Source organism: Mus caroli, chromosome 4 (assembly GCF_900094665.2).
Source record: "Mus caroli chromosome 4, CAROLI_EIJ_v1.1, whole genome shotgun sequence".
NCBI classification, from domain to species: Eukaryota; Metazoa; Chordata; class Mammalia; order Rodentia; family Muridae; genus Mus; species Mus caroli.
Genome location: NC_034573.1, coordinates 19,942,225 through 19,968,400, shown reverse-complemented (window position 1 = coordinate 19,968,400; position 26,176 = coordinate 19,942,225). Strand labels below are relative to the sequence as shown.

Below are 26,176 nucleotides of genomic sequence, written 5' to 3'. Positions count from 1 at the left end.
TAGCTCTGAGGGCCTCCAAAAAGAAACTAGAGAGAGCATACACTAGCAGCTTGAGAGCAGACCAAAATCTCTAGAACAAAAGGAAGCAAATTCAACCAAGAGGAATAAACTACAGGAAATAATCAAACTCAGAACTCAAATCAACCAAGTGGAACCAAAAAAACAAAACAAAACAAACAAACAAAAAAACAAACAAACAAAAACCTGTACAAACAATCAACCAAACCAGGAGATGTTTTTTTGAGAAAAATCAACAAGATAGATAAATCCTTAGCCAGAGTAACTAGAGGGCACAGGGACAGTATCCTAATTAACAAAATCAGAAATGAAAATGGAGACATAACAACAGAACCTGAGGAAATTCAAAACATCATCAGATCCTACTATAATAGGCTATACTCAACAAAACTGGAAAACCTGGATGAAATGGACAATTTTCTAGACAGTTACCAGGTGCCAAAGTTAAATCATGGTCAGATTAATGATCTAAACAGTCCCATGTGCCCTAAAGAAATAGAAGCACTCATTAATATTCTCCCAACCAAAAAAAAGCCCAGGACCAGATGGGTTTAGTGCAGAATTCTACCAGACCTTCAAAGAAGACCTAATTCCAATTCTCTTCAAACTATTCCACAAAATAGAAACAGAAGGTACTCTACCCAATCCATTCTATGAAGCCACAATTACTCTGATACCTAAACCACATAAAGACCCAAGAAAGAAAGAAAGAGAACTTCATACCAATTTCTCTTATAAATATCAATGCAAAAATACTCAATAAAATTCTCAATAACTGAATCCAAGAACACATCAAAACGAACATCCATCATGATCAAGTAGGCTTCATCGCAGGAATGCAGAGATGCTTTAATATACAGAAATCCATCAAAGTAATCCACTATATAAACAAAATCAAAGACAAAAAAACCCCACAGGATCATCTCATTAGATGCTGAGAAAGCATTTGACATAATCTGACACCCATTCATAGTAAAAGTCTTGGAAAGTACAGGATTCAAGGCCCATACCTAACCATGATAAATGCAATATACAGCAAACCACTAGCCAACATCAAACTAAATGGAGAGAAACTTGAAGCAATCCCACTAATACCAGGGACTAGACAAGGCTGCCCATTTTCTTCCTACGTATTCAATATAGTACTTGAAGTCCTAGCNAGAGCAATTCGACAACAAAAGGAGATCAAGGGGATACAAATTGGAAANGAAGAAGTCAAAATATCACTTTTTGCAGATGATATGATAGTATATATAAGTGACCCTAAAAATTCCACCAGAGAACTCCTAAACCTGATAAACAGCTTCAGTGCAGTAGCTGGATGTAAAATCAACTCAAACAAATCAGTGGCCTTTTTCTACACAAAGGATAAACAGGCTGAGAAAGAAATTAGCAAAACAACACCCTTCACAATAGCCACAAATAATATAAAATACCTTGGTGTGACTCTAACTAAGGAAGTAAAAGATCTGTATGATAAGAATTTCAAGTCTCTGAAGAAAGAAATCGAAGAAGATCTCAGAAGATGGAAAGATCTCCCATGCTCGTGGATTGGCAGGATTAATATAGCAAACATGGCTATCTTGCCCAAAGCAATCTACAAGATTCAATGCAATCCCCATCAAATTCCAACTCAATTCTTCACTGAGTTAGAAAGGGCAATTTGCAAATTCATCTGGAATAACAAAAAACCTAGGATAGCAAAAACTATTCTCAACAATAAAAGAAGCTTTGGTGGAATCACCATGCCTGACCTAAAGCTGTATTACAGAGCAATTGTGATAAAAACTGCATGGTACTGGTACAGCCAGCAACAGACAGGTAGATCAATGGAATAGAATTGAAGACCCAGAAATGAACCCACATACCTATGGTACTTGATCTTTGACAAGGGAGCTAAAACCATCCAGTGGAAAAAAGACAGCATTTTCAACAAATGGTGCTGGCACAACTGGAGGTTATCATGTAGAAGAATGCGAATTGATCCATTCTTATCTCCTTGTACAAAACTCAAGTCTAAGTGGATCAAGGAACTCCATATGTAACCAGAGACACGGAAATGTATAGAGGAGAAAGTGGGGAAATGCCTCGAAGATATGGGCACAGGGGAAAAATTCCTGAACAAAACAGCAATGGCTTGTGCTGTGCTGTAACATCAAGAATTGTCAAGTGGGACCTTATAAAATCGCAAAGCTTCTGTAAGGCAGAGGACACTGTCGATAAGACAAAAAGGGCACGAACAGATTGGGAAAAATTCTTTACCATTCCTAAACCTGATAGGGGACTAATATCCAATATATACAAAGAACCAAGAAGCTATAATCCAGAAAACCAAATAACCCTATTAAAAATGGGGTAGAGAACTAAACAAAGAATTCTCAACAGAGGAATACCAAATGGCTGAGAAGCACCTGAAACAATGTTCAATATCCTTAATCATCAGGGAAATGCAAATCAAAACAACCCTGAGATTCTACCTCACACCAGTCAGAATGGCTAAGATCAAAAATTCAGGTGACAGAAGATGCTGGTGAGGATGTGGAGAAAAAGGAACACTCCTCCATTGCTGGTGGGATTACAAGCTCATACAACCACTCTGGAAATCAGTTTGGCGGTTCCTCAGACAAAGTACTTATGGAAGATCCAGCAATACCTCTCTGCACATATACCCAGAAGATGTTGCAACTTGTAATAAGGACACATGTTCCACTATGTTCATAGCAGTCTTATTTATAATAGCCAGAAGCAGGAACCTAGATGTCCCTCACCAGAAACATGGATACAGAATATGTAACTATTCAGCTATTAAAAACAATGAATTTATGAAATTCTTAGGCAAATGGATGAATCTGGAGAATATCATCCTGAGTGAGGTAACCCAATGCCAAAAGAATACCCATGATATGTACTTACTGATAAGTAGATATTAGTCCAGAAACTTAAACTACCCAAGATACAATTTGCAAAACACATAAAACTCAAAAAGAAGGAAGACCAAAATGTGGATACTTTGTTCCTTCTTAGAATGGGGAACAAAATACCTATGGAAGGAGTTACAGGGACAAAGTTTGGAGATGAGACAGAGGGAAGGACCATCCAGAGACTGTCCTACATGGGGATCCATCCCATAAACCACCACCAAACCCAGACACCAATGCAGATGCCAACAAGAATTTGCTGACAGGACCCTGATATAGCTATCTATTATGAGGCTATGCCAGCACCTGGCAAATACAGAAGTGGATGCTCAGAGTCATCTATTGGATGGAACACAGGGCCCCCAATGAAGGAGCTAGAGAAAGTACCCAAGGAGCTGAAGGGGTCTGCAACCCTATAGAAGGATCAACCAGTACTCCCAGAGCTTGTGTCTCTAGCTGCATATGTAGCAGAGGATGCCTAGTAGGCCATCAATGGGAGAAGAGCCCTTGGTCTTGGGAAGATCATATGCTCCAGTACAGGGTAATGCCAGGGCCAGGAATTGGGAGTGAGTGGGTTGGGGAGCAGGGCAGGGGGAGGATATAGGGAACTTTTGGAGAGGAAGCTAGGAAAGGGGATAGCATTTGAAATGCAAATGAAGAAAATATCTAATTAAAAACATGAAAGATTCATTTTTTTTAAAATGTAGTATAGTATCTGCCTCACCTATCAGACATCAAAATAATGATGGCTGCCTTGATGTGACTTGATGTGGATGTTTTATGTTTTTAAAGTGCAGTAACAGCCTTAGCCAGGAGTTGACAAATCTAACTACTACTTATAACCTTTACTTCGCTTTAGCCAGTACTACTTCTTTATTTAGTATTTAAATCCTTGAGTATTTGCTTATTCATGGAACAGAGACAGTAGTCACCTTGGCCAAACAGATTTTTGAGCTTATTTCAAAAAGTACAGCATGAGCCCTGTGTCCACCCCATGTGTTTTCTCCACTCTGCTCTTAAGGGACCAGCCACCTTTGTTTTACAGATTGGTTGGGGTGTGTAAGTTCTCTGGACATCTGCAAGACTCAGGTCTGATTTGGCTGTCTTCTTTTCTTTTTCTATACTTTTTTTTTTTAAAGAAAAAAACTAAGGCAGCCTATTGTTCTGATGGGATGCGAATGTACCTCTGTGTCTATTCATCCATGTGTCACATCTTGGATTGACTCTTTATTCCCAGTGTCTTCCTGGCAAAGACAATGAGCACAGTGAGCATATTAATAAATGTTACATAATAACAACTATTAAATGTTCCTTTGAAATCTCAAGCAGCTTTTTATCTTTAGCTCCTACTTTGAGATAATTATACACTTCCCTAAAGCTATTAATAGCTTCAATCAGGAAGAACAGCTGAAAAGAAATGTGTAGAGTCCTGCCAAATCTGGGGTGCCAGTGATTTCAAATCCACAGAGCTGTGGGAAGTGTTTTTAAAAAATGGTATTTGACATATAGATATCAAAAAACATCAATAGAAAGCTTTCCCAGGCACATTTTTAAGATACCATAGCTTCCTAGCTGTAGTACACAGTTGCCCATATCGCCAGCATCATTCTTTTGCAAAGACACTTAGATCACACAGAAGAGTTGCAGCACAGCTTTCAGGCTGGCACACAGTCCCTGGCACACGGTTCCTCAGAATGAGCATCACAAATCATGTACTCCCTCTGTCTTTTGAAAAGTAGAGGTCCTACACATTTAATCAAGACCACAAGACAAAGTCACAGACTAGCCTTAAAGGAATGTGGCAGATGGATTCCTCCATATTGTGCACTAGAAATCACAAACACTTATAGACCATTCTTCAGGTTTTTAAGTCCACAAAATAAAGTTACCAACCATCTCTCTTGGGCACACTCATTCCTCATCTTACTTGACACATCAGAGAGAAAAATCAAAATAAAACCAGTGACCAGGATTACTTCCTCCCATTAAGGAAATGATTAGTGGAGTAAGTATGTCATTGGACTGCAAGACTCAAGACCTGGGCCCTGACTCAGCTCTTGTGGCTTACAGTCTATGATTTTGCCAAGACTCTGTTATCAGGTTCATTTTCTGTACTTTTGGGAACACTACTCATGTGAGCAGGCATGATAAAAGGCAGAAACAGTGAACAAGCACAGCACTTCTGCCCCCAGGAATGGTAGCTTCCAGGAAGCTGTGAACCTGGGGGAAGGAATGGAGAGAAATGGCTGAGAGGCCACTCATTTGTTGCTATCACTATACCTCTGAGATGTTCTTCCGTATTTCATTTTTCTGCCTCCATTTGGTTTTATGGTGTTTTTTTGTTTTGTTTTGTTTTGTTTTTTTGTTTTTGTTTTTTTGTCTCTAGATTACCTAGAACTGTTTATGGCTCAGCAATAGTTGTCTTCACACAGAGTAACCTAAAATATTGTGGTTTCTTACAATCTAAAATAGTCACAGCTTTTGAGACTATAGGTAAAGTTGCACAAGAAAAGTCCACCTTTCTCTCTGTCATGGAAAAAAATGTTTTCTATATGATTCATAGATGCTATGGTAATAAGAACAGCCCAAGAGATATCAAAGCAGAAAGAAATGTCTGCCAACAACCAACTTCCCAAAGAGGTTTCAATCAAGGGAACAAAGGTAATAGCAATGAATTCCAGAACAGGTGGAGGGTAGTGTCAGCTCCAGGATCTCAGGACACCCAGGCTCAGATCATATTGCAAGTCCAACCACTGAAAGGTAGCAATTCTCTACCTCACCACATTGGCCTATTGGTTCTCTATAAAGTACATGCTTTTTCTTACTGGTTAGGCTTGTGTGATAAAAATATTAAAATCATAAGTAACTAAACATTCCACTACTCTCCACTATACTAACAAAAATGAATTTATTAGGGCTACAGAAATAGGTCAAGTTGGTAAAGCCTTGCAAGAATAAGGACCTGAGTTTGATTCCCAGAACTCACATGGAGGAGGAAGAGGAAGAGGAGGAGGAGGAGGAAAGGAAGGAAGGAAGGAAGGAAGGAAGGAAGGAAGGAAGGAAGGAAGGAAGGAAGGGGAGTATTAGGAGGAGGAGAAAGGAAGGAAGAAGAGAAAGGAGAAGGAGGAATGGGAGGAGGAAGTGGAGGACCCAAGCTTAATGGCACATATTCTTGTCATCCTAGCAATGGGGGTGAGGAGCAGGTAGATCACTTTGAGTTAAATAAAATCTTTAAACAACAGAGCTAAGTTTTCTCCAAAGAAGAAATTCCAGCCATGGGCACCTCCCATTTGAATCTGCCTGTCTGTCCATTCATCCATGTGGTTCTGCATAGCTAACTCTACAACTGCGCTAACTTTTTCAATAAATGTCATAATTTCCTACCACAGTTCTCTTTCTGGTTAGATATGATTCCACACAGCCATGGAAGTTGTTTTCATTCTACAGCAAAGCCAACTGCTTACATTTTTATGTTTTAAGTTAGATGCTGCTGTGCTCTGGCCCTAATATAGATGGATCCATTCTTTTCACAGGTATGAGTATCGTCAAATGCAGCATGGTATTCTATTTTGCTAAATTGCTCTTACCTTTTGTTTCAGAAGAAAACAATGACTATATATATTAAGTGTAACATTTCTTTATAAGTTTAATGAAGAAATACATTCAGCTGCACATGAAAGACAGGAAATCAGGTCCTCACATCTAATGGGCACAGAGCCACAACTCTTGTATTCAGATAAATACTCCCTGTATTTATCTAAAGGGGCTCTGGAATTGGAGTTGCAGCATGAATCCGATCATCTACCTAACAGCAGCCTCTGCCTCACAAATGCTAATAATTTTAAGTGACTCAGCAGTACATTTTCAAAACTCTCCTAGACAGAATTTCCTCACTGTTTCTTAACACCCATCATCTTCTGTCAAATTTCATTTCAGCCAGAGCTACTCCAAGAACTTCTAAAACTAGAACACGGTCACATGCAAACAGATTGGACAGCTAATTTAAAACCAAGAACCCAAAGCGAGCAGAACTTGAAATGAAACTCGGATTTCCATTATTTGTAACACAATTTTCTAGGATGAAATGAAGTCTTAAAAAAATACAAAACAATAACAACTCTACTTTAGAAATAGTAAACATTTATTCATTTTTTAATTGGTAGCTCTTTTCTTGGTTGTAATAAGAATATTAACAAATAAACATACTTTTGATATTTAAATGTTACAGCCCCAAATTAAAAGCTTTTCATTCATTTAAAGGCTCGGTGCCATCTTAAAATAAATTAATTTTAATTACAAATGACAAGTACCTATAGATAGCTAAGAAATGTACTAACATTTATTTGCAAGAACAAACATGTGCTTTTATATTTTTATTATTATAAAAGTTGTATCTTCAATGAAGTTGAAGTTCAGTTCATCAAAATTATGGTTATGGAAATAAATTTGAATCTAATAGTAATTAAAAGTCAAATAAAAATCATGACAGGAGAAACTAGCAAGCATGTGGAAATGTTTGTGGTCTATACCGACACATTCTCATGTAAACAAAGCAAAGATCAAAGAAACCAACTCTCTTTGTCACCAACAAGAGTATGAAGACTGAAAGGTTATTTTATTTTACTCCATGCTCTAGCTGAACACCCGGTCTGAGCAGAGAACTAGGAGTTAGATGAACCTTTACATTTTCCTCACTCTCTCCAGGAAATTACATATAATGAAGAGATGCCCTACAGAGACATCTGCAGGAAAAAAAAAATACTATACTAATTAGCCTTGTGGAAGTCATGACTTACAATTAGTGAGTCATTTGTTGACCCCTACTGTGAAACCACATGGTTCATCAGACTTCGCCAGTGCAAAGAAAGGAAAGCTGGTGCTGGCCAAATCTGTGCCAGCACATGTGGCAACCGGACAGGCACACACCATGTAGACTGCCTTTCACTGAGTATCCCCACTGGCTCCCAACACACAACTACTCTAAGATAAAAGAGACAGTATTTCAATGAAATTCTTATTTTCTACAGGAGCGTTTCTTGTAATTGTGCTCTGGGGACCATCTGAACCAGAATCAGGCAAAATATTCAACAGAAAGAAAATAAACATTCCTGCATCCAACCTTTGACCCAGAGGCCCAGGAATTTATATTGTTAGCCTTCCTATGGATATTCAAACCTGTATTAAATTTAAATATCACTACTGCAAACTATTTGAAATGTCTCTTTACTCTTTTTGTTCTTTAACAACAAATATTTTCTTATTTCTTTCATGCATATTAACTAGGAGGAAAAATAAGTAATTTCTGCTTATGTCAGTCAGCAGTGGTTTGTAGTGGTATTTTCCCCATCAAGAAAACATGGAATAATAGGCAACATGCAATTTTATACCTAAATTCCTTAACGGTACACCACAGTATTTTTTCCTAAAACTTTCAAAATGTATATATAATTAAAATATCTAAAGTGATCTGTAAACTGTAGTCTGACCAGATTATCCAGTGTAGGAAAGCTACTGTTGTATGTCTGCTTCCCCATGGTTGCTCCTGTTAGCTCTGCAGTCTCCCCAGAGCACTTACCTATAAAGCAGAAGAGAGTACCTTCAACTGCACATAAGCAAGAATATAGAATGAGAAACCCAGTTCAACTACGGTCACAAAAGAAGTCTCAGAAGCTACCGAGCTATCAATATTCACAGCGCTGTCTTTCCTGACAGTTGAACTTTTAACATCTGTATTAATATCTGCCTAAAATCTGGTTTAGATTGGCAATGGAAAACATATTGCTAATATCTACTACTGTCCTATGTGATGTCAATGGACAAAGACATATTTACCTTTGATAAATATAAATTAGAAATTAAAGAGGTAGGTGGCTATCATACGCAGTGACCTCAACATGATGTGGCAAATAGTGTCCCTAGAGCTATTTAGGCAGACGTGAATTACAACATCATTGCAATTGCCTCAAATCGCCTCAAGAGCAGAATTTCCCAGGTGGTTGGTGTTGTAAACAAATTTCCAACATCCCAATTTCTGATTATGATGCCAGAGATCTTCAGACGCCCATTTTAAGAAAGAGCTAGCAAAGCAGATGTAAAGTAACCCTGGAGACCAGACGATAGTTATACCATTGGCTGGGCTCTTATAACTACACTGCATATGGGGGCAGTGGAGGGGGCCAACAAAAAGCCCTCAGGGTTGGGTAAAATGTGAGCAACTCTTGCATCTAACTTGGGTTTTTGTAACTGAAGAAATGCAGCGCTGTTTTTCCCAATGGCTCAGAAAGCAGTAAAATTCTGAAAAGGTGCTCTACATTTGAGTTAGCCTAGGACACAGCCAGAAAGTCATGCATTTAGCCCTTTTGGCTTCAGTCTGCAGTTCCACTCCGGCTGGCTGTTCTATCTGTACCACTGGTAACAAAGAGAAGCTGACCAAGGTTCTGGGTGCACCAGAACAGGCAGACTACTAAAATAAATAAATAAATAAATAAAGAGAAACCCAAAGCCCGACCTATTAAAGTTGATCTAAGCTCTGACCAGGGTTTAGCTTCCCTTCTCTGTGGAAGACTTACCTGAGTTTGTTTACAACTTCAGCTCTGCTAAGGCAAGCACTGAGACAAAAGGCCCTACTATAGCTAGATTGCTGGAAACTTCCAAAGCTGCCAGGGTAAGACCTACACACAGGTGAGCTGAGCACTCGGTAACTGTCAGTCACTTGCTTTATAGATTTAAGTTTTTATTCATCATCAGATCTTTGAAAGGATCTGATTTCCTCTTCCGTTTGAAAGGCTGGGTCTGCTGTGTCTTTTAGAAAGTCTAAGTCTTTCCCAGACACATAGCAACTTCAAGGCGTACTTGAGCTTCCTGCAATGCTGTCTCAGAAAGGAGAAGACAGGAGAGGAGGGAGGGAAGGAGGGAGGGAGGGAGGGACGGAGGGACGGAGGGACGGAGGGGCAGAGAGAGAGAGAGAGACAGACAGAGAGAGACAGAGAGAGAGACAGAATGTGAAGTTCCCCTTGACTATGGCAGGTTTACCATGAGTGAGGAGCCTAGGTGGTACAATGGAAGAGCTGTGTCTGCATCTCAGATGTCTGTCTGGAGCCCAGCTCATCCAAAGTCCCTGGGCAGGATTGTTGTCCCTCTGAAATTTGGCTTTCTTCACCCTTAAAAAGGAAATAAAGGAAGCCTACCTCACAAAAAAAAAGCCACAAGGACACAATTGCACAACGCCTTGCATACTGCACCACTGCAGAGTGGGACACAGTTGCACAACGCCTTGCATACCGCACCACTGCAGAGCGGTGCTTCCTCAGCTCTAAACTGGTGACGATTTTTGAATCAGCAGGACGGCCTCAGGCTGGACCAGACACCCTCTCCTGCTCCTCCCTGAAGTTCACAACAGTGCTGCGTCGCCTCAGTGTTTCCCAGGTACTCTGAAAACTCACCATTGTGCTTAGAAACATCCCTACGTGTTTATGTTCCTTTTTGAAATTGTACATGCAGCTAAAACATTTTTTAGTAAAAGCCATCTATCTAGACATCATCAGCGCATATCTCCCATGACACAACATGTCATGTATTAAAAACGATTCTAAGAAATACAACTGAATGAATCTGTACATTGTCTCTTAAAGTGCTCCAAAGTAAACTGTAATAACCTTTACAACGCCACTAACTTCCCTGGGGTTTGTTTTTAAATAAAACTTAATATCTACCAACTGAGAGGCAGAGGGATTTGACTCTGATAAGATAGCAATGAGCAGCAGTGGCTTGTGGGAGAGGAAAAGGAACTGATCAACTCAACTAAGCTTACCTCACTCAGCAGCATAAAAACCACCTACAATTCAAGTTAGCTGCAGGTTCAATGAAGCGCAATCCCGATTCATGCTACAAAAATAAAACCAGTCAACTGAACTAACAAAATCCACTCCCGATACACACTTGAAAATTTTCTTAACCTAGAGGTAAACATATGTGACCACTTTCTTACAATATATCCTTGGTTTCAAAGTATTTACCATTCCTTTTACACACACACCCACACCCCCACACACGCACACACACTATAAAAACCAATAAAACTTTAGAAGCCATATGAAAAAAAAAAAAACTCAGTCAATCAAAAACCATAATCGCTCTATATGTTTCAAGAGTTCGGGTATTCACAACACCGTCCGATGTTCCCCACACACGTAGACGGCACTAGGGCGAATCCGTCGCCTTGTGTGACCAGGGAGCCGTGGCAAGAACTTGAAAGACTTGGGCATCATATCCAAGCAGGCATCGTGGAACTTCTTAATCCTCCAGTAGTATATCAGTGGGTTCAATGCAGACTTGAGGTAGCAGAGCCAGAGTAGCCAGGTGCTAATCTCAAAGAAGTTGTGCTGATAGTAGAAGTGCTTACTGAAGGTAGCCACAAGGCTGTAGGTGGTGAATGGGGCCCAGCAGACAATGAAAACGGCAAAGAGGATCAGAATGGTGGTAAAGGCACGTGTTTTAAAGCCCATGTCTATGCTCATTTGGAAGGGTCTCTGTAGACTCATGAGACCGAGTTTGCTGGCCTGGCTGAGGCATATCCCTTCAGGGTAGCTATGAATCCTCAAGGCATTGTGCCGAAGGGTATTGAGGATGCCCATAAATGAATATAATATCACCAGGAAAGGTATAAAGAAGGAAATGAGTGAAATCAAAATCACATAAGCCTGGTATCCAGAATTGGTTGTGTACCCAAACACGCACTGTGGGGCTCTGGAAGGTATCTGCAGATCAGGGTTTCCAACGGCCAAAGGAAAAGCTACAGAAAAAGCAGTTGCCCAGGAGACTGCAATGAGGACCTTAGCCCTGTAGGGATTTAGCTTATCTTGCCTCTGAACTATAATCAGAAACCTATCGATACTAATAATGAGCAGGATGGCTACTCCCTCTATCACAAACAGCCAGAAGAACATAGCAGACAACCGGCAGAAGAATTTCCCAAATATCCATCTGGTAGTAAGAATGGTAACCAGAGCAAAGGGCATGTTCAGTACTGCAAGCAGCATGTCTGCAAACGCCAGGCTGGCAAGGAGGATGTTAATTGCAGAACGCATGGCAGCTTTTTGGTACACCATGAGGCAAACAACCAAGTTCCCAAGGAAAGATACAAAGAGAATAAATATCATTATAGCTGAAAGGATAATCTGAACCGCTAAGTTTAGGCTCTTAGAAACTGCTGGTGCTGGGGTCACAGCTGTGCTGTTCACTGCCAAGGAGCTAAATCCAGGGCTAGTCATGGTTTCAAGGCTGTATCTAAGCAGCGGACCAGTGCTAGGATGCTGAAATGGTAGCGGAGCCGTAATATTCACATGGGAGTTTTCAAAGACTACAAACGTCGTGTTGGATGTCCCAGTATGGGGTGCAGTCAACACTGCCGGAGCAGTCAACACTCCTGAGACAACCATGTTTTTAGGAGGATGGCAGGTTGAGGCAGAAACGTGGCTCCTCTTCGGGCATTTCCATACAGCACTGTCAGGTCAGGTTCCACTGATGGGCTCGGATACACATTCTGGAAAATGGACACAGCTCCATCTTCCACAAGAATCCTTTTGCCTGAAAATAAGCCCAGACAAAGACCATGAGATCAGATTAGTAAATATCCTTTATTTTGTTGCATTGCTCATCCAAATACTAGCAAGGGCTATGCATCCCCATTTAGTTCCTGAGATAAGACAAGACTGTCTTCAGGATAGTGTGGCTGTAGATACATTTAACTTGATCTTTTATCATGTAGGATCATTCTTTTTCTTTCCAATCCTCTAAAACTCTGTTCCGTAACCTAGTCATCACTAAAATATCACTGCTATAATGTTTTAACTAAACATGACGGATCTTGAAATCCATTAATGAAGCAAGGATGGAAATCAAAACCTTAACGGTTGATGCTTTTCAAAAGATTGCAACAGCCCTCTCTAAGGCTCAGACCACTGAGGAAGAAAGAGCAGAAAGACTGTAAGGATTGGGGTTTGGCAAGGGCCTGAGGAAAACTTGTCCTTTTGGATTTGACAAGCCCATTGTACTCATGAACTCATAACAGCCAGGGCTGGCTGCACAAGAGAAAGCCCAGTCAGCGTTCTGATAGGGAAGAGGAGGGGGATCACGGGACCCCATTCCTAACTGAGGTGCCATAGATAACTGGTAGCTTTCACTGGAGGGAGAGGGTTTTCTTTAAAGGTCTAGTTCCTGGTAGGCTGATCATTTTAATACATGGCCCTACATCCAGAAGTGAATGGACAGCACAAATTGGACTCAATGGGTTATTGAATTAAATAAGAAGACACAAAGTTGGGGTATGGGGAAGGGTGGTAGATCGTAGAGGACTGAGGAGTAGAAATGAAGAGAATCAAAACAGATTGTATGAAAATCTCCAAGAATTAATAAAAACATTTTAAAAAACAAACTTCAAAAGTTTATAGTAACATTTCTTTCCAGCAGTCACTACTGATGCACATTTCATTAATTCTCTTAGGAGAACACATTTTAATAGTTCTTCTCAACGGGTTCTTATTCCTTCTTTACATTAGCATAAAGTTGGATGTCAAAAATAATCTAAGCTCAATTTCCAGCTTAACGTGGTGGTACTAATACACTTTAGGTCTGACAGCTCTTAAAGGTAGGAATGGGGATCTTTTCAATTCAGCTCTGAAATTTTCTTGGTCTTTCTTCCTTCTTTTCTCTATTCCTTCTGCCTCTTTCCTATCCCCTCTTCCTCCTACATCCACCTTTCCTCTCTATTTCTTCCTTTCCCCTCCTTAAGAAATTTCCTCATATCCACCCCCCTCCCAGAAGACCATTTAGGGAAAGGAGTCACTTTTTCTAAGCTCTTCCTCTTATTCTCTCTTTTCTTCTAAGCCTGTCCATCATTTTCATCATTTTCTCTGAGCTGCAACCTTCTATTTCTTCTCCCATAGACTGAACTGATACTATTAGCAATATGACAGGAAATGCTACTCAATTCATAAAGACAAGGGTACTTATGAAGATGGGTAGAAAAGTACCTGAATATCCAGCAAATATTCAGAAACTTACAAAGATATTTGACTATCTTTTCTCAAAGAGTTGCTTACCTTTTATTTAGTGTTACTCCCAAGCTCTCACCAATTTATAAAGCCTTCACTCTTACATAAGGGGATTCCTTCCTTAATCTATGATCCTATCAACCCACGTTCTGACATGGTTTCCTCTTTCTGTTGGCCTTATTGGGGTGTAATCTTTTTAGTTACAAAGCACTGGATTTCTGGATCAATTCCTTCAACAAATCCTTAAAAGATTAGAAATAGTAACACACAGATGATTATAACAAAACTACAATTAACACATTATACAGCCTTACACTTAGTCACTGATTTTTAAGGGTAACTGTCAACATTGTCATCCATTTCGGAATAGATGGGATTTTATTTGTGAGATCCAAGACCCAGCATCCATAGCTAGATCATGGTCTTTCTACCAACTTAGCATCTATAATCCACTATATGACATAGGACAGCTTTTATGAATAAGAAAAACACGGGTCTGTTTGCATAAAATACTGATTTTACTATTTCCTCTCATTTTGCAGCTTATTTTGTTATTCCTACTAGATTTTATCTGTCCTCACATATTCACTCTAAAATGCTAGCACATCTTAACAAAATGCTATATTAAATTAGTGACTATCAGAATCTATGATCACAATGAGGCAGTGGGAAAGGAACAAAGATTATTATAGCTTCTCATCATAATGTCAGTCTACTCAGAAAGACCTCACATACACAGTGTTAAGATAGTACATAAACCAGTGTCGCTACATACTACCTCCAGAGAAAACTCTGTGTAGACAAATTGGCATTTTAATCCTAAAGTAACAGCTTAAATCATTTTTGGCCAGCTGTGTTTTAATAAAGTGCTTAAAATTGTGGCAAAGTAGCTCAGGGAGTAAAGATGCTTGCCACCAAGGCTGACAGTGTGAATGTGATCTTTGGAACCCATGTGGTAGAAGGAGAAAATTGATTCCTATAAATTGTCCACTGACCTCCATAGGTCATACGGAATATACATTCTCCTGCGCGTGAGCACACACACAGACAAGAGTGTGTTTGTGTGTGTGTGTGTGTGTGTGTGTGTGTGTGTGTAATATATACATACAAGTAAATTAATAATCAAATGTAAAATAAATTTTAAACTGTATTTCAACAAACATCTATTGAACCTGCAGTAGTAAGTTTGAAATACCTAATGTCCTTGGGGCTAGAGGTATAGAGAGGTAGAGGCCTTGCCTAGCATTCGAAAGGCCCTGGATCTGGATTCAACTCCCTAAAGGGCAAAATTAAAATCAGCTGATTAAAAATAATTAAATTAGATCTAACTTTTTGGTTGTGAGGAGCAACAATTAAAAATGGAAAGAAACAAAAGGAAATTTTTAACCTAAAGTGTGTTTTTTTAACTTTTTATAGCTCCATAGACAACCAAAGTGTCTTTCTCTTTTGTCAAGCCTCTCATTACTACATACACAGACTTCTAACTCAATTTATTCACTTAGTACTCAGCCTTCAGATATTTACTGAAGGCATGCTATGTTCCAGTTACTAAAAGGAAAACTATTAACAAATGGTCCTGGATTTCGGGTTAAAGAGAGCCGAGTGGCCGAGGATACCGTATCTTGAAATTCACTTTGAATAGATTTACTATCAATATAAAAAGGACAGAATTTATAAATTTGAAGTCCATTAGTAAAGAATTTGTTGTTGTTGTTTTTAGGCAAACAAACAAATTAGATGGTGTTATAGTAACTTGCCAGACAAAACAGAAGAGACAGCAGTTCATCTCCAAACTTCCAGAAAATTTTGATTTGAAGACAATAAAATACATACAGACCTCCAGAGAAAGTCTGATTAGCAAGGACCACAGAAAGCTCAGGTGAGACTGAAAAAAATGTGATTGAAAACTAAGACCTTGGAAGGTCCCATCAGGCTGATGTTTCCTCCCAGTGTGCAATCAGAAGCAAGCATACACCTCTACTCAAGTAGCTCCAATCTGGTAAAGGGCAGTATCCAGGGTGCAGACGGGATCAAACAAATGCCAAGCCTGCCTAGGAATGGGAGTTCTTTTCACCTTCTTCCCTAACTGCTGGAATCTAGACCAGGCTACCCACACAGGCAAGTGGCCCCATCCCAGAGCAGCCAACTGTTGTGATTACCAGTTCAGCCGACAAAGTAAGAACTCACATCCACAAGGCAGCACCAATCCATTCCAGGGACAGATCCCCTGAATATGAAAGGCCTATTAAAAGTCCCACCACTTCCCAACAGTGCTATACTGGGGATCAACCCTTAGCGTGAATTTTGGTGGGAGCAATCCACAGTGAGATCATAACATCACCCAAAAACTTTTCATATGGGACAAAGGTAAAAAAAAAAAAAAAACAACTTTGTTTTAGCACAGCTAAGGAAGAATGAGCATCTTCTTATTGTGTTTGGTACTTCTCATCTCCTCTCTTTCATTCTCTCTCATTGTTATCTAAACACAGCTAAGTGTTTCTATGGCCCAAATCAAGTTTCTGAGTTCTAGCCTTATGCGTCTGTGTGTGTATCTATGCGGAGCATGCAGGCAGGAGTGCAGGGCCCACAGAGGGTCCTGATCTCTGCATAAGCCACACCCTTCTTTCATTCCATCACCATGCTGCTCTCTGTACTTCTGAGTGACAGGACTTGGTGAGCAGTCACTGTACTGTTTAGATTTTGTTAACTGGACATAAACCTAGGCTTATCCTGGAAAATGGAGCCTCAACTGAGAAACGGTCTCCATAGGACTGTCCTGTGGGCAGTGCCATTCTGGGCAGGTCACCCTGGATAGTTTAAGCTAGGAGACTGACCAAGCCATGTAAGCAGCATTTTTTCAGGGTTCTGCTTCAGTTCCCACCTCCAGATTCCTGCCTCGGGCACCTGTCCTGGCTTCCTTTCCTGAGAGATGGTAACAGTAAGTTAAAATGAACTCTTTGCTCCTCAGGGAGCTTTTCGGCTATGTTTTATCACAACAGAAAGCAAACTAGGGCAGTCAGGTTACACTTTCTCATGCCGTCCCTACCTTCATGTTCATGCAGGGCACTTAGGAAACTCACTCCTGATGATTCTCCAAGCATTCATAGGGAAATGATTTGGGGTTGGGGGTGAGGAGGAAGACGGGGCAGACACATTTCTCTTAACCCAGTTAAAAATCATTTAGTATTTACTTAGCAAAAATCCATGGAGATAGTAATTTCTGTCCTTACATTGAGTTTTTTTTTTAAACTTCCTATTAGGAAATCCTTAAAAGCAGAGTCGTTTTTATAGTATTGATTTTGGAGAATCTACTTTTCTGATTCCCTGTTGCTTTTCAATAGTTCCTTAATGAAATAGTAGGTGTGCATTAACTGTTTGGAAAGCAAGCTGCTGACAACAGTTCACTAATATTGACTGACTAGATGAAATAAAGTGGAATCTTTCTCCCTAAAAACTGAGCCAAAGAAGTAATTAAAAAAAATGCAATGATATTAAATGAATCTACAACTTATGTTAAATGGAAGAATAAGGTTCATATACACTAGAAACGTGGAGCTAATACAAAATCTGACCAGTAACAAAAAGTAAATAGTAGAATAAAAATCTGGGCATTATAAACTTATAGAAATGGGAAACTAGGAACGAGACTAAGGTTAAAGAAAGTGGGCTACTGCTTTGACACAAGTACCTGCTCCTGTGTTCACAATTCTCTATGTTCCTCTTGGACTCCAAAAATCCTCTGGGGCTGAGATCCTTGCCTGAATATTTCCTTTAGAACCCACAGTGTACCCTTCACTCACTTCTCAACTGTGACTGTCACACCCATTGTAGGGGGCAGGATCACTTTTCACCTCCTGCCCAGAGTGCAGAGTGTCTTCATAATCCAGTCCAGGACTTAAGGGTTAAGCAGCTCTCCACTGGAAAGACACAGGAGCCAAAAATCTTGTGATATCATCCCTTGACTGGCCACCAGGGCCAAGGAATGAATATATATATATATATGTATGTATGTATATATATGTATATATGTATGTATGTATATATGTGTATGTATGTATATATGTATATATATGTATGTATATATATGTATATATGTATGTATGTATATGTATATATATGTATGTATATATATGTATATATATATGTGTGTATATATATGTATGTATATATATATGTATATATTTGTATGTATATATACATACATACATACATACATGTGTGTGTATACATACATACATACATCTATACATACATCTGGAAGGAAACAAATCAGACAATGAACACTCTGGCCAGACAGGAACATGTGCCAGACTTGAACATGTGCCTTTCCCCTGAGCCTCACCTCCCTTTCTTCTCACTCCTGTTCCTCTGGGACTGCAAGCCCTAATATAGTTCTCTGCTTAACTGGTTTTTCCTAGAGAAGTAAGGTTCTGGGAAACTGGGAAAATAGACCCACTTGTCAACTGCACTGCTCACATTCACTTAGCCGACCTGTGACCTAAGAGTTAACGATCATTCATTTGAACAGTTCTTTTCACCCTTTCGACAGTACCCAAGATCAGTAACTGCCCTATCACTTCCCTCTCAGGGATGTCACCAGTCTTCCCCTCTTTACCACTGTGGCCATGTCACCTCCATGGCCTGACATCCTCACCCTTGCCCTCTTCTTTTAAATCCAGCAAACTACAACTACAGGAAAATTTATTTTATTTTATGAGACAGGCTATCGCTATATAGCTCTTGCTGTCCCAGAACTCACCATGTAGAGACCAAACTGTTCTTGAATCATAAGAGATCCCCCACCTCTGCTTCTTGAGTGCTGAGATTAAAGCTCTGCACCACCACACTCAGATGCTTAAAGAACTTTAAGTTATTTCTTTTTTTAAGATTATACAATTTCCCCTTCTATTTCCTCTCTCCAAACCTTCTCATATGGCCTGCTTGCTCTCTATTCATGACATATATATATATGTGTGTGTGTGTATGTACACATATATACACATATATACACATACATACATATACATACACACACACACACACACATATATATAACTTTTACAATCTTGTTACTTGTATCTATGTTTTCAGGAATGAACTTTTAAATTACAATCTTAATCTTTTAAACACTTTATAAATCCCAACCAAGTATAGCAATGTTAGTAAATATCACTTCAATCATAATCTTAAGCAATCCAATAAACTCACAGTTGATAAAGTGTTTTAAGGACTGGAGAACCCAGAAGGAGGGTCATCTACAAATCACTTGTCACAGTACATGAGGGACAAGCATTCAGCTGGGTCCTTCCTTCCTCTTTCTTCTCTCCCAGATTATAGTAAGTTCTGTTGCTTCCTAATATCACCCTTCTTCCAATGTCTGGTCCTTAATCATGTGACTAAGGTCACATGACTGAGAAGCACCCCATCTCCATGAAGCAACTTATCTGATGACAGGCCAATTGACTTTCTGGTCTCTTTCTCCAAAGATCTCCATTTTTCCTTAGATAAGTCCTATTATTTCACTTCCTGTAGAACATCACTCTCTCCAGACATCTTTCTCAAGGGTGCAACCTGGAGCTCCACACTTTCTGCTCCAAGACCACTACAGATGCAACTGCAGCTCTGTGCTGTGCTTCAGTGACAGAGATTCCCCAGAGACAATGTGCCAGCTAGGAATTTTCCTTAAGACTGCAGCTAAGACCATGAAATGACTGGGTTTGTTTTGCTTTTTTTTTTTTTTAAACTCAGCAATTTGGATTTCCTTAAATATATTCTGTAAATATAACTACCCATCACTAAAATACTATTTCAGTATGAAGCTCTTTAAATATCAGAAATCGTTCACACATTTTCAAGATTTAGATGTAACCATAAACTTAACAAGAAATACTTCCAAATAGAAAGAATATTTTCTTTTCCTGATCAACTACTTCTGCTTCCCACTTAGCTATATATATTGTAACTAAAGAACCATGTTTAGGTACCATATTAACTCAATAAGACACAGTTAAGTAGCTTGAAGCCACAGACCTGCAATATATAGAGGAATGCTTATATTGTAATGCTCTTTGAATAGGCAGTAACACCACATGTATACCACAAGTAGTTCAGTTGAGAGAGAGAGAAAGAGAGAGAGAGAGAGAGAGAGAGAGAAATAATTACCCAGATGTCAAACTTGAATGTTAATGGTGGGTATATATATTATGGGCTTTTCTGTTTCCTATTTCATGAATTATATTATGCTTTGATTACTCTTAAAAGAGAAATAATTGTGCTCAATCTCCATAAATATGTTCAATGCATTTAAAAGAAAGCATTAACACGAGGCCTCAAAACTATAATTTAGCAAAGCCTGAATCTAGGGATCAGGTGGAAAAGTGCCTGCTAAGCCTGAGGACCTGAGTTTGTGGCCCAAGCACTTACTCATACAAAAGTGGAGCTTGGTGGCACACACCTGTAAGCTCACAGTTAGGGAGATGAAGACAGGAGGATACCCAGGGCTTGCTGGCTAGTCAGTCTAGCTAAATTAGTGAGATCCAGGTTCAAAAAAGAGATCATTCTCAAATCTAAAGTTGAGGATGATAGAAAGACACCTGATATCAACTTACAGCCTCTTCATGCATTCACTTGTATGTGCACTTGGACACATACCCAAACAAACACATGCACATGTATACACACACACATATATATATGTTCACTGGGGAAAAAAAAAAGAGCCCTAAGTCTAAAACTGAAAGTGGAAACTCAGACTTAAAATCTTAGCACGCACCTTTGGAAGAACAACATAGGCTGGCCTGACAACCCAGTTCTCCCAGAGACTAGACCACCAAATAAATAGTGTACCTGGAATATCCATGGCTCTAGATACATATGTAGCAGAGGATGGCCTTGCCTGACAGGAATGGGAGGGAAGTCCCTTAGTCCTGGGGAGGTTTCATGCCCCAGCAGAGGAGGATGCTGGATTGGTGGGTGGGTGGGTGGGGGAGGGAGCACCTTCATACAGGCAAAGGGGAAGGGGAGGGCAGGTGTGGGATGGGGGTTGAGGAGTAACCAGAAAGTAGGATATCATTTGGGATGTAAGTGAATGCAATGATTAATTTAAAAAAAAATCCTAGCACTCTGGAGCATGAGGCAGAAGTATTGACTTGAGTATGAGGCCGACCTGGGATACCTAATAAGTTCCATGGCAACCTGGGCTACCCAGGAAGACTATCGCAATACAAACATGCAAAAGACCTAAGTCTATGAGAACCGCTCACATAGCGGAGTGATCCAGCTGACACTGAGGTTAGTACAGGAACATAGTCACCTCTCTAACAAACAAATTCTGTCGAGTATGGTTCTCTCCCATCATGCTGCTATGCCACTAAAGACAGAGATCAGATATGAGGTGGGGAAGAATGAGCTGGCTTCATGACACTTCTGCTGAACATCTTCAGAGACTACAGAAACAGGTTCTAAATGTTCTGCTTCGCTCAGTGGTGAAGGTGTGTCTGGGAAGAGGAGCATCATAGGAAGCCAAGGCAGAGCATGGACCCCCCAGGAGGTTCCTAATCCTGGTGCTTTCAGGGGGAGGCTGTTGGGAGGGCTGGGGTTTGGTGAAGGGAGTGTACCAGAAACAAGCTTTCAATGGCTCCTCTGGCTCTCAGTAACTTCAGCACATTCCCCACCCTCTATATCCTGCAATATAGGTTGCTGATTCTCATGGAAGGACTTCATGGCCATCAAGAGCTGTCTCCTCTCCTTGAATGTTTTTCTGTCTCTTATAATTGCACCCACCTCTTTTTTTAATGTTGAAATTTTTGTTTATTAAAATATGCTACAGCCGGGCATGGTGGCGCACGCCTTTAATCCCAGCACTCGGGAGGCAGAGGCAGGCGGATTTCTGAGTTCGAGGCTAGCCTGGTCTACAAAGTGAGCTCCAGGACAGCCAGAGCTATAAAGAGAAACCCTGTCTCGAAAAACCAAAAAAAAAAAAAAAAAAAAAAAAAAAAAAAAAAAAAAAAAAAAAAAAAAAAAAAAGTAAAATATGCTACTTATTGCTTAGGATATAATTTTTTATTTGTCTATTTTTTATTAATTATTTTACTTATTTAAATCCGAAATGTTGCCCCCCTCGGGGCATCAGAGGGCATAAAATTTTAAGAGATAATTACTTTTACTCTAGAATATGAATTATTCTTTTTGGACAATTGTTCTTCCTTGAGATACTAAACTCTTTATTCCAAAGGATAACTTATACCTGAGCTTCTTGATATATTATATAATAATATATCAAGAACACACACACACACATATATATATGTATATATGTATATGTATATGTATATATGTATATATTAAACAATCAGGAAGCTCAGATATGTTATCCTTTGGAATAAAGAGTTTAGTATCTCAAGGAGGAACAATTGTATATATTACATATGTGTGTGTATATATATATAGAAATATACATATACAAACATTTTAATGATTTTAGGCATATTTTGGCTACTAATGTCTCTTTAAAAGCAAACAAATAAGGTTTTCAAACTCTGTATCTTAGCCAGGCCTACATGAGAAAACACTCTAATTTTTTTTAACTGTCAATTTTAAAAGCTACTTTGAGGCTTATAGACATCTTAGAGTTTACATATCTTAATATACTAAACTGTAATGATAGATATTTTTAATTTTATTTTGTGATTATAATACAGTTACAACATTTCTGCCTTCCAAATTTCCCCATTTACCCCTCCATGTTCTCCTTCAAATCCATGACCTATTTTTCACTATTATTGTATATATAAGTATATGTATTGGGGAGAGTTCTTTAATGTGAAGCCAGAAGGTATCTTTGTTTCTTCTCCATATTACTTCTCCTTTACAAAAATACGCATAAGAAAGAGCAAGCCTGCAGAAATTTGCAATTAAAGGGCATTTCAACAGACAGACAGCAACCACCTGCATGGAGGCTCACCAGAAACAAATACCACGATCCATCACTACCGAACTGGAATTGCCTTTTTCAGGACACTGACGTGATGTCTATGCACACTAAACAGAACAGATCCAAGGGGTTTTTGGCTAAATTGTTTCAGTCACCAAGCCTTTTTAGCACCACTTATAAAACTAAAACTGTTCTTTCAGGAATGGCGACAGACTACCCATTCCACCTTCACTTTGCCAGTAGAGCAGGGAGGACATCCTTGTTGGTGTCTTGAGGTGGAAAAACAGCATCCATGAAAATGGGCAGCTGCCCATATCTATACTTCAAAACTGAGTTTAATCTTTATTTTTTTTAATATTTTTATTACATATTTTCCTCAATTACATTTCCAATGCTATCCCAAAAGTCCCCCATAGCGCCCCCCACTTCCCTACCCACCCATTCCCATTCTTTTGGCCCTGGCATTCCCCTATATTGGGGCATATAAAGTTTGCAAGTCCAATGGGCCTCTCTTTCCATTGATGGCCGACTAGGTCATCTTTCGATACATATGCAGCTAGAGACAAGAGCTCCAGGGTTCTGGTTAGTACATCATGGGGTTTAATCTTTAAAAACACTACTGCAAAAAAAAAAAAAAAAANAGAGAGAGAGAGAGAGAGAGAGAAATTTACACAAAACACAGTTGGAGGAAGAGGACCCAAACCCCCTCTTTTTACTGTCTTTCACATTAGTTTTTAGCAAATACAAACACTAAAGAAATGCACACAAAACACAAATAACTCTAGCCCATGCTTTCATATGAATTGATTCCTGACAAATTCATAGATGAACACAGTAACTTAACTTTAAACCAATTGCTAAATCCTTTAGCTCCAACTTAACCATCTTCTCCAGGTTTTAAAATAGTATCTGGGTGTTGGAATCGCAACTACACACCAAGTGAAGAAATGAGCACTCTTTCCAGTGGAAATTTTGTTTTCAGATAAGCTCACATGCAGTTAAAAGAAATAAGGCAGAGATCCCACTTGCCCTGCTTCCCCAGGGCTTTGTGACACTAGGCAGTTTTACAACCCAGATTTTAACAGTGATACAGTCCAGATCACAACGGTTTTCTCACCAACACTGCCTTCCAAGCACACATCCCTATCAGTCTTACACTTCTACTACACCTGGATGGAGACAAACATTACTCTACCCTTAGTCTATATTGTTATTCTAAGAGTGCTATACTACTGAGGGACTTAAAGTTAGACAGATCATGACAGACAGGAAGGAAAGCCATAGACAGAGAGCAATAATGGCAAACTTCTGGCTTCTTCTCATCTTCCTTACTTGAACCAAATTCAGCTTAAAATACTGTTCTAGTAGACTTTTCTCCCACCGACAGGAAAGAGAGCAATGTACTGAAAGGCAAATGGGAGCTAGCTCATGTTACTTCTCTCTAGAAGCATTAAGGATCTGTTCTTCACAGAGATTAATCTGATTCGAAAGCTGTCTCAACCCATTTTCTAGTTTCTCATAATTCTTTAAACCAAAGAGCCATTATGGAAACCTCTCCAGCATAATAAAAGCTTCCATTATATATGTGACTTTTCTAGTTTCCTGTCTGTTGCTGTGATAAAACACAGGCTAAAAACCAGGTTTGGAAAAGAAAGGGTTTATTTGGCTTATAGGACACGACGGAAGCCAGGGCAGGAACTAAGACTCCAAAGAGGAAAGCTGCTTCCTGCTTGCTCTCCAGACGCACATCCAGCTCTTTCTTACATCTCCCCGGACCGCCTGCCCACGGGATAACAACACCCATAGTGCAGCAGACTCTCCCACCCCAATCGACGGTCAAGAAAACACTGCACAGCCCTGCTTACCAGCAGTCGGATGGAGGCAATTCCTCAGTGGAGGTTCCTTCCTCCATGAGGACTCTAGTTTGTATCGTTGACAAAAATTAAAAAAAAAAAAAAAACCTGCACAGTGACGTTCTGATTCTTTATCTTTTTATGTCTTTAATAGTTTCAAGTATTTCAATATCAGGCCAACTTGATTGAAGAGAAACTTGGCACTTTTTCTGATTTTCTTTTCCATTCTATGTTCTGAGGATTTCTCTCTCTCTTTTTTTCCCCCCTCCTCATTCCTCCCCCTTCAAATTGGACTTTTTTAATTCACTATTTAAAATGTGAATTATCACAAGATTTTTTTTTTAGATAGTGGTTCATAATCTGTCTTAGTTCCTGTTCTCTCGCTGTGTAGAGATACCACAAACAAGGCAACTTATAAAAGAAATCATTTAGTTGGGGTTGGCTTACAGTTTCAGAAGTTAGTCCACTATCATCGTGGCAGGCAGGTGTGCTGCTAGAGCAGTAGCTAAGAGCTCCTATTTGATCTACACGCAGGAGGCAGAGAAGAGTGGGACTTGGCCTGGCATGGGTTTCTGAAGCTTTAACACCCATCCTCAGAGACATACCACCTTCAACAAGGCTACCCCTCCTAGTTCTTCTTAACCAGTCCCACCAATTGGAAATCAAGCATTCAAAAACTCCAAAATGAAATGAAAAGAGCATGGTGAGGAAATACTGGACTAAAGTAAGACCAAAACCCAGCAGGGCAAACTCCAAATCCTATAACCCCATGCCCAATGTCAAAGGACGCTTCAGATCTTCTACTCCTTCCAGCTTTGTTACCTATAACAACATACTTCTCTCTCTCGGTCTGTTTCCATTCCTGTATGCAGGTCTCCAACATGCCAGGACTCTGGCATCTCCTACATCTTGATGTTTCCAATGCAACCCAGGCTTCACCCGGGCAGCATCATGCAATGGCTTCTCTGAGCTTCCATGCAAGGACTCTACCGCCAACTGCCTAGTCTCAGCTACTTTCCTCAATTGCAGAGGACAATTCCATAACCCTTTACACCTATACCCCTCTTGATAAAGTAGGAACCAGGTACTCAAAGCTGCCAAGTTCTGCTGTCTACTGTGGGTAGAACCTGGCCCATCTTGGAATTACATAAGCTTTGACTTCTTGTTGTATTTTAGGTGGAGGAAATCTCTTGGGCCTTTTCCTTTTACAGGTTGCAAAATTAGCTGGCTGGGGTGGGGGTGAGGTATCTCCCTAAGGCACCACTACACCTTATATTCCATTTAGCATCAGCCCTTCCTTAAACTTCTCATTTCCTTGAGCACAGGTCTTAGCTCCAACATTAAATTTCCTGGTGCTCTGTTTTTCCTCAGACTTTACATTTTCTATTTCTTTTTGCCCAATTT

General features: G+C 39.7%; 1 protein-coding gene across 1 annotated transcript in view; it reads right to left on the bottom strand.

Annotated features, from left to right (window-relative positions):
- Nucleotides 1-7,068: 7,068 nt before the first annotated feature.
- Gpr63 (G protein-coupled receptor 63) overlaps nucleotides 7,069-26,176 on the bottom strand; it is a 47,400-nt gene continuing 28,292 nt past the window's right edge. The window contains exon 2 of the mRNA XM_029476826.1: nucleotides 7,069-12,521. Coding sequence (XP_029332686.1) covers nucleotides 11,096-12,373 — 1,278 coding nt within the window. The 5' untranslated portion in view covers nucleotides 12,374-12,521 and the 3' untranslated portion in view covers nucleotides 7,069-11,095. The remainder of the gene's footprint in view (nucleotides 12,522-26,176) is intronic.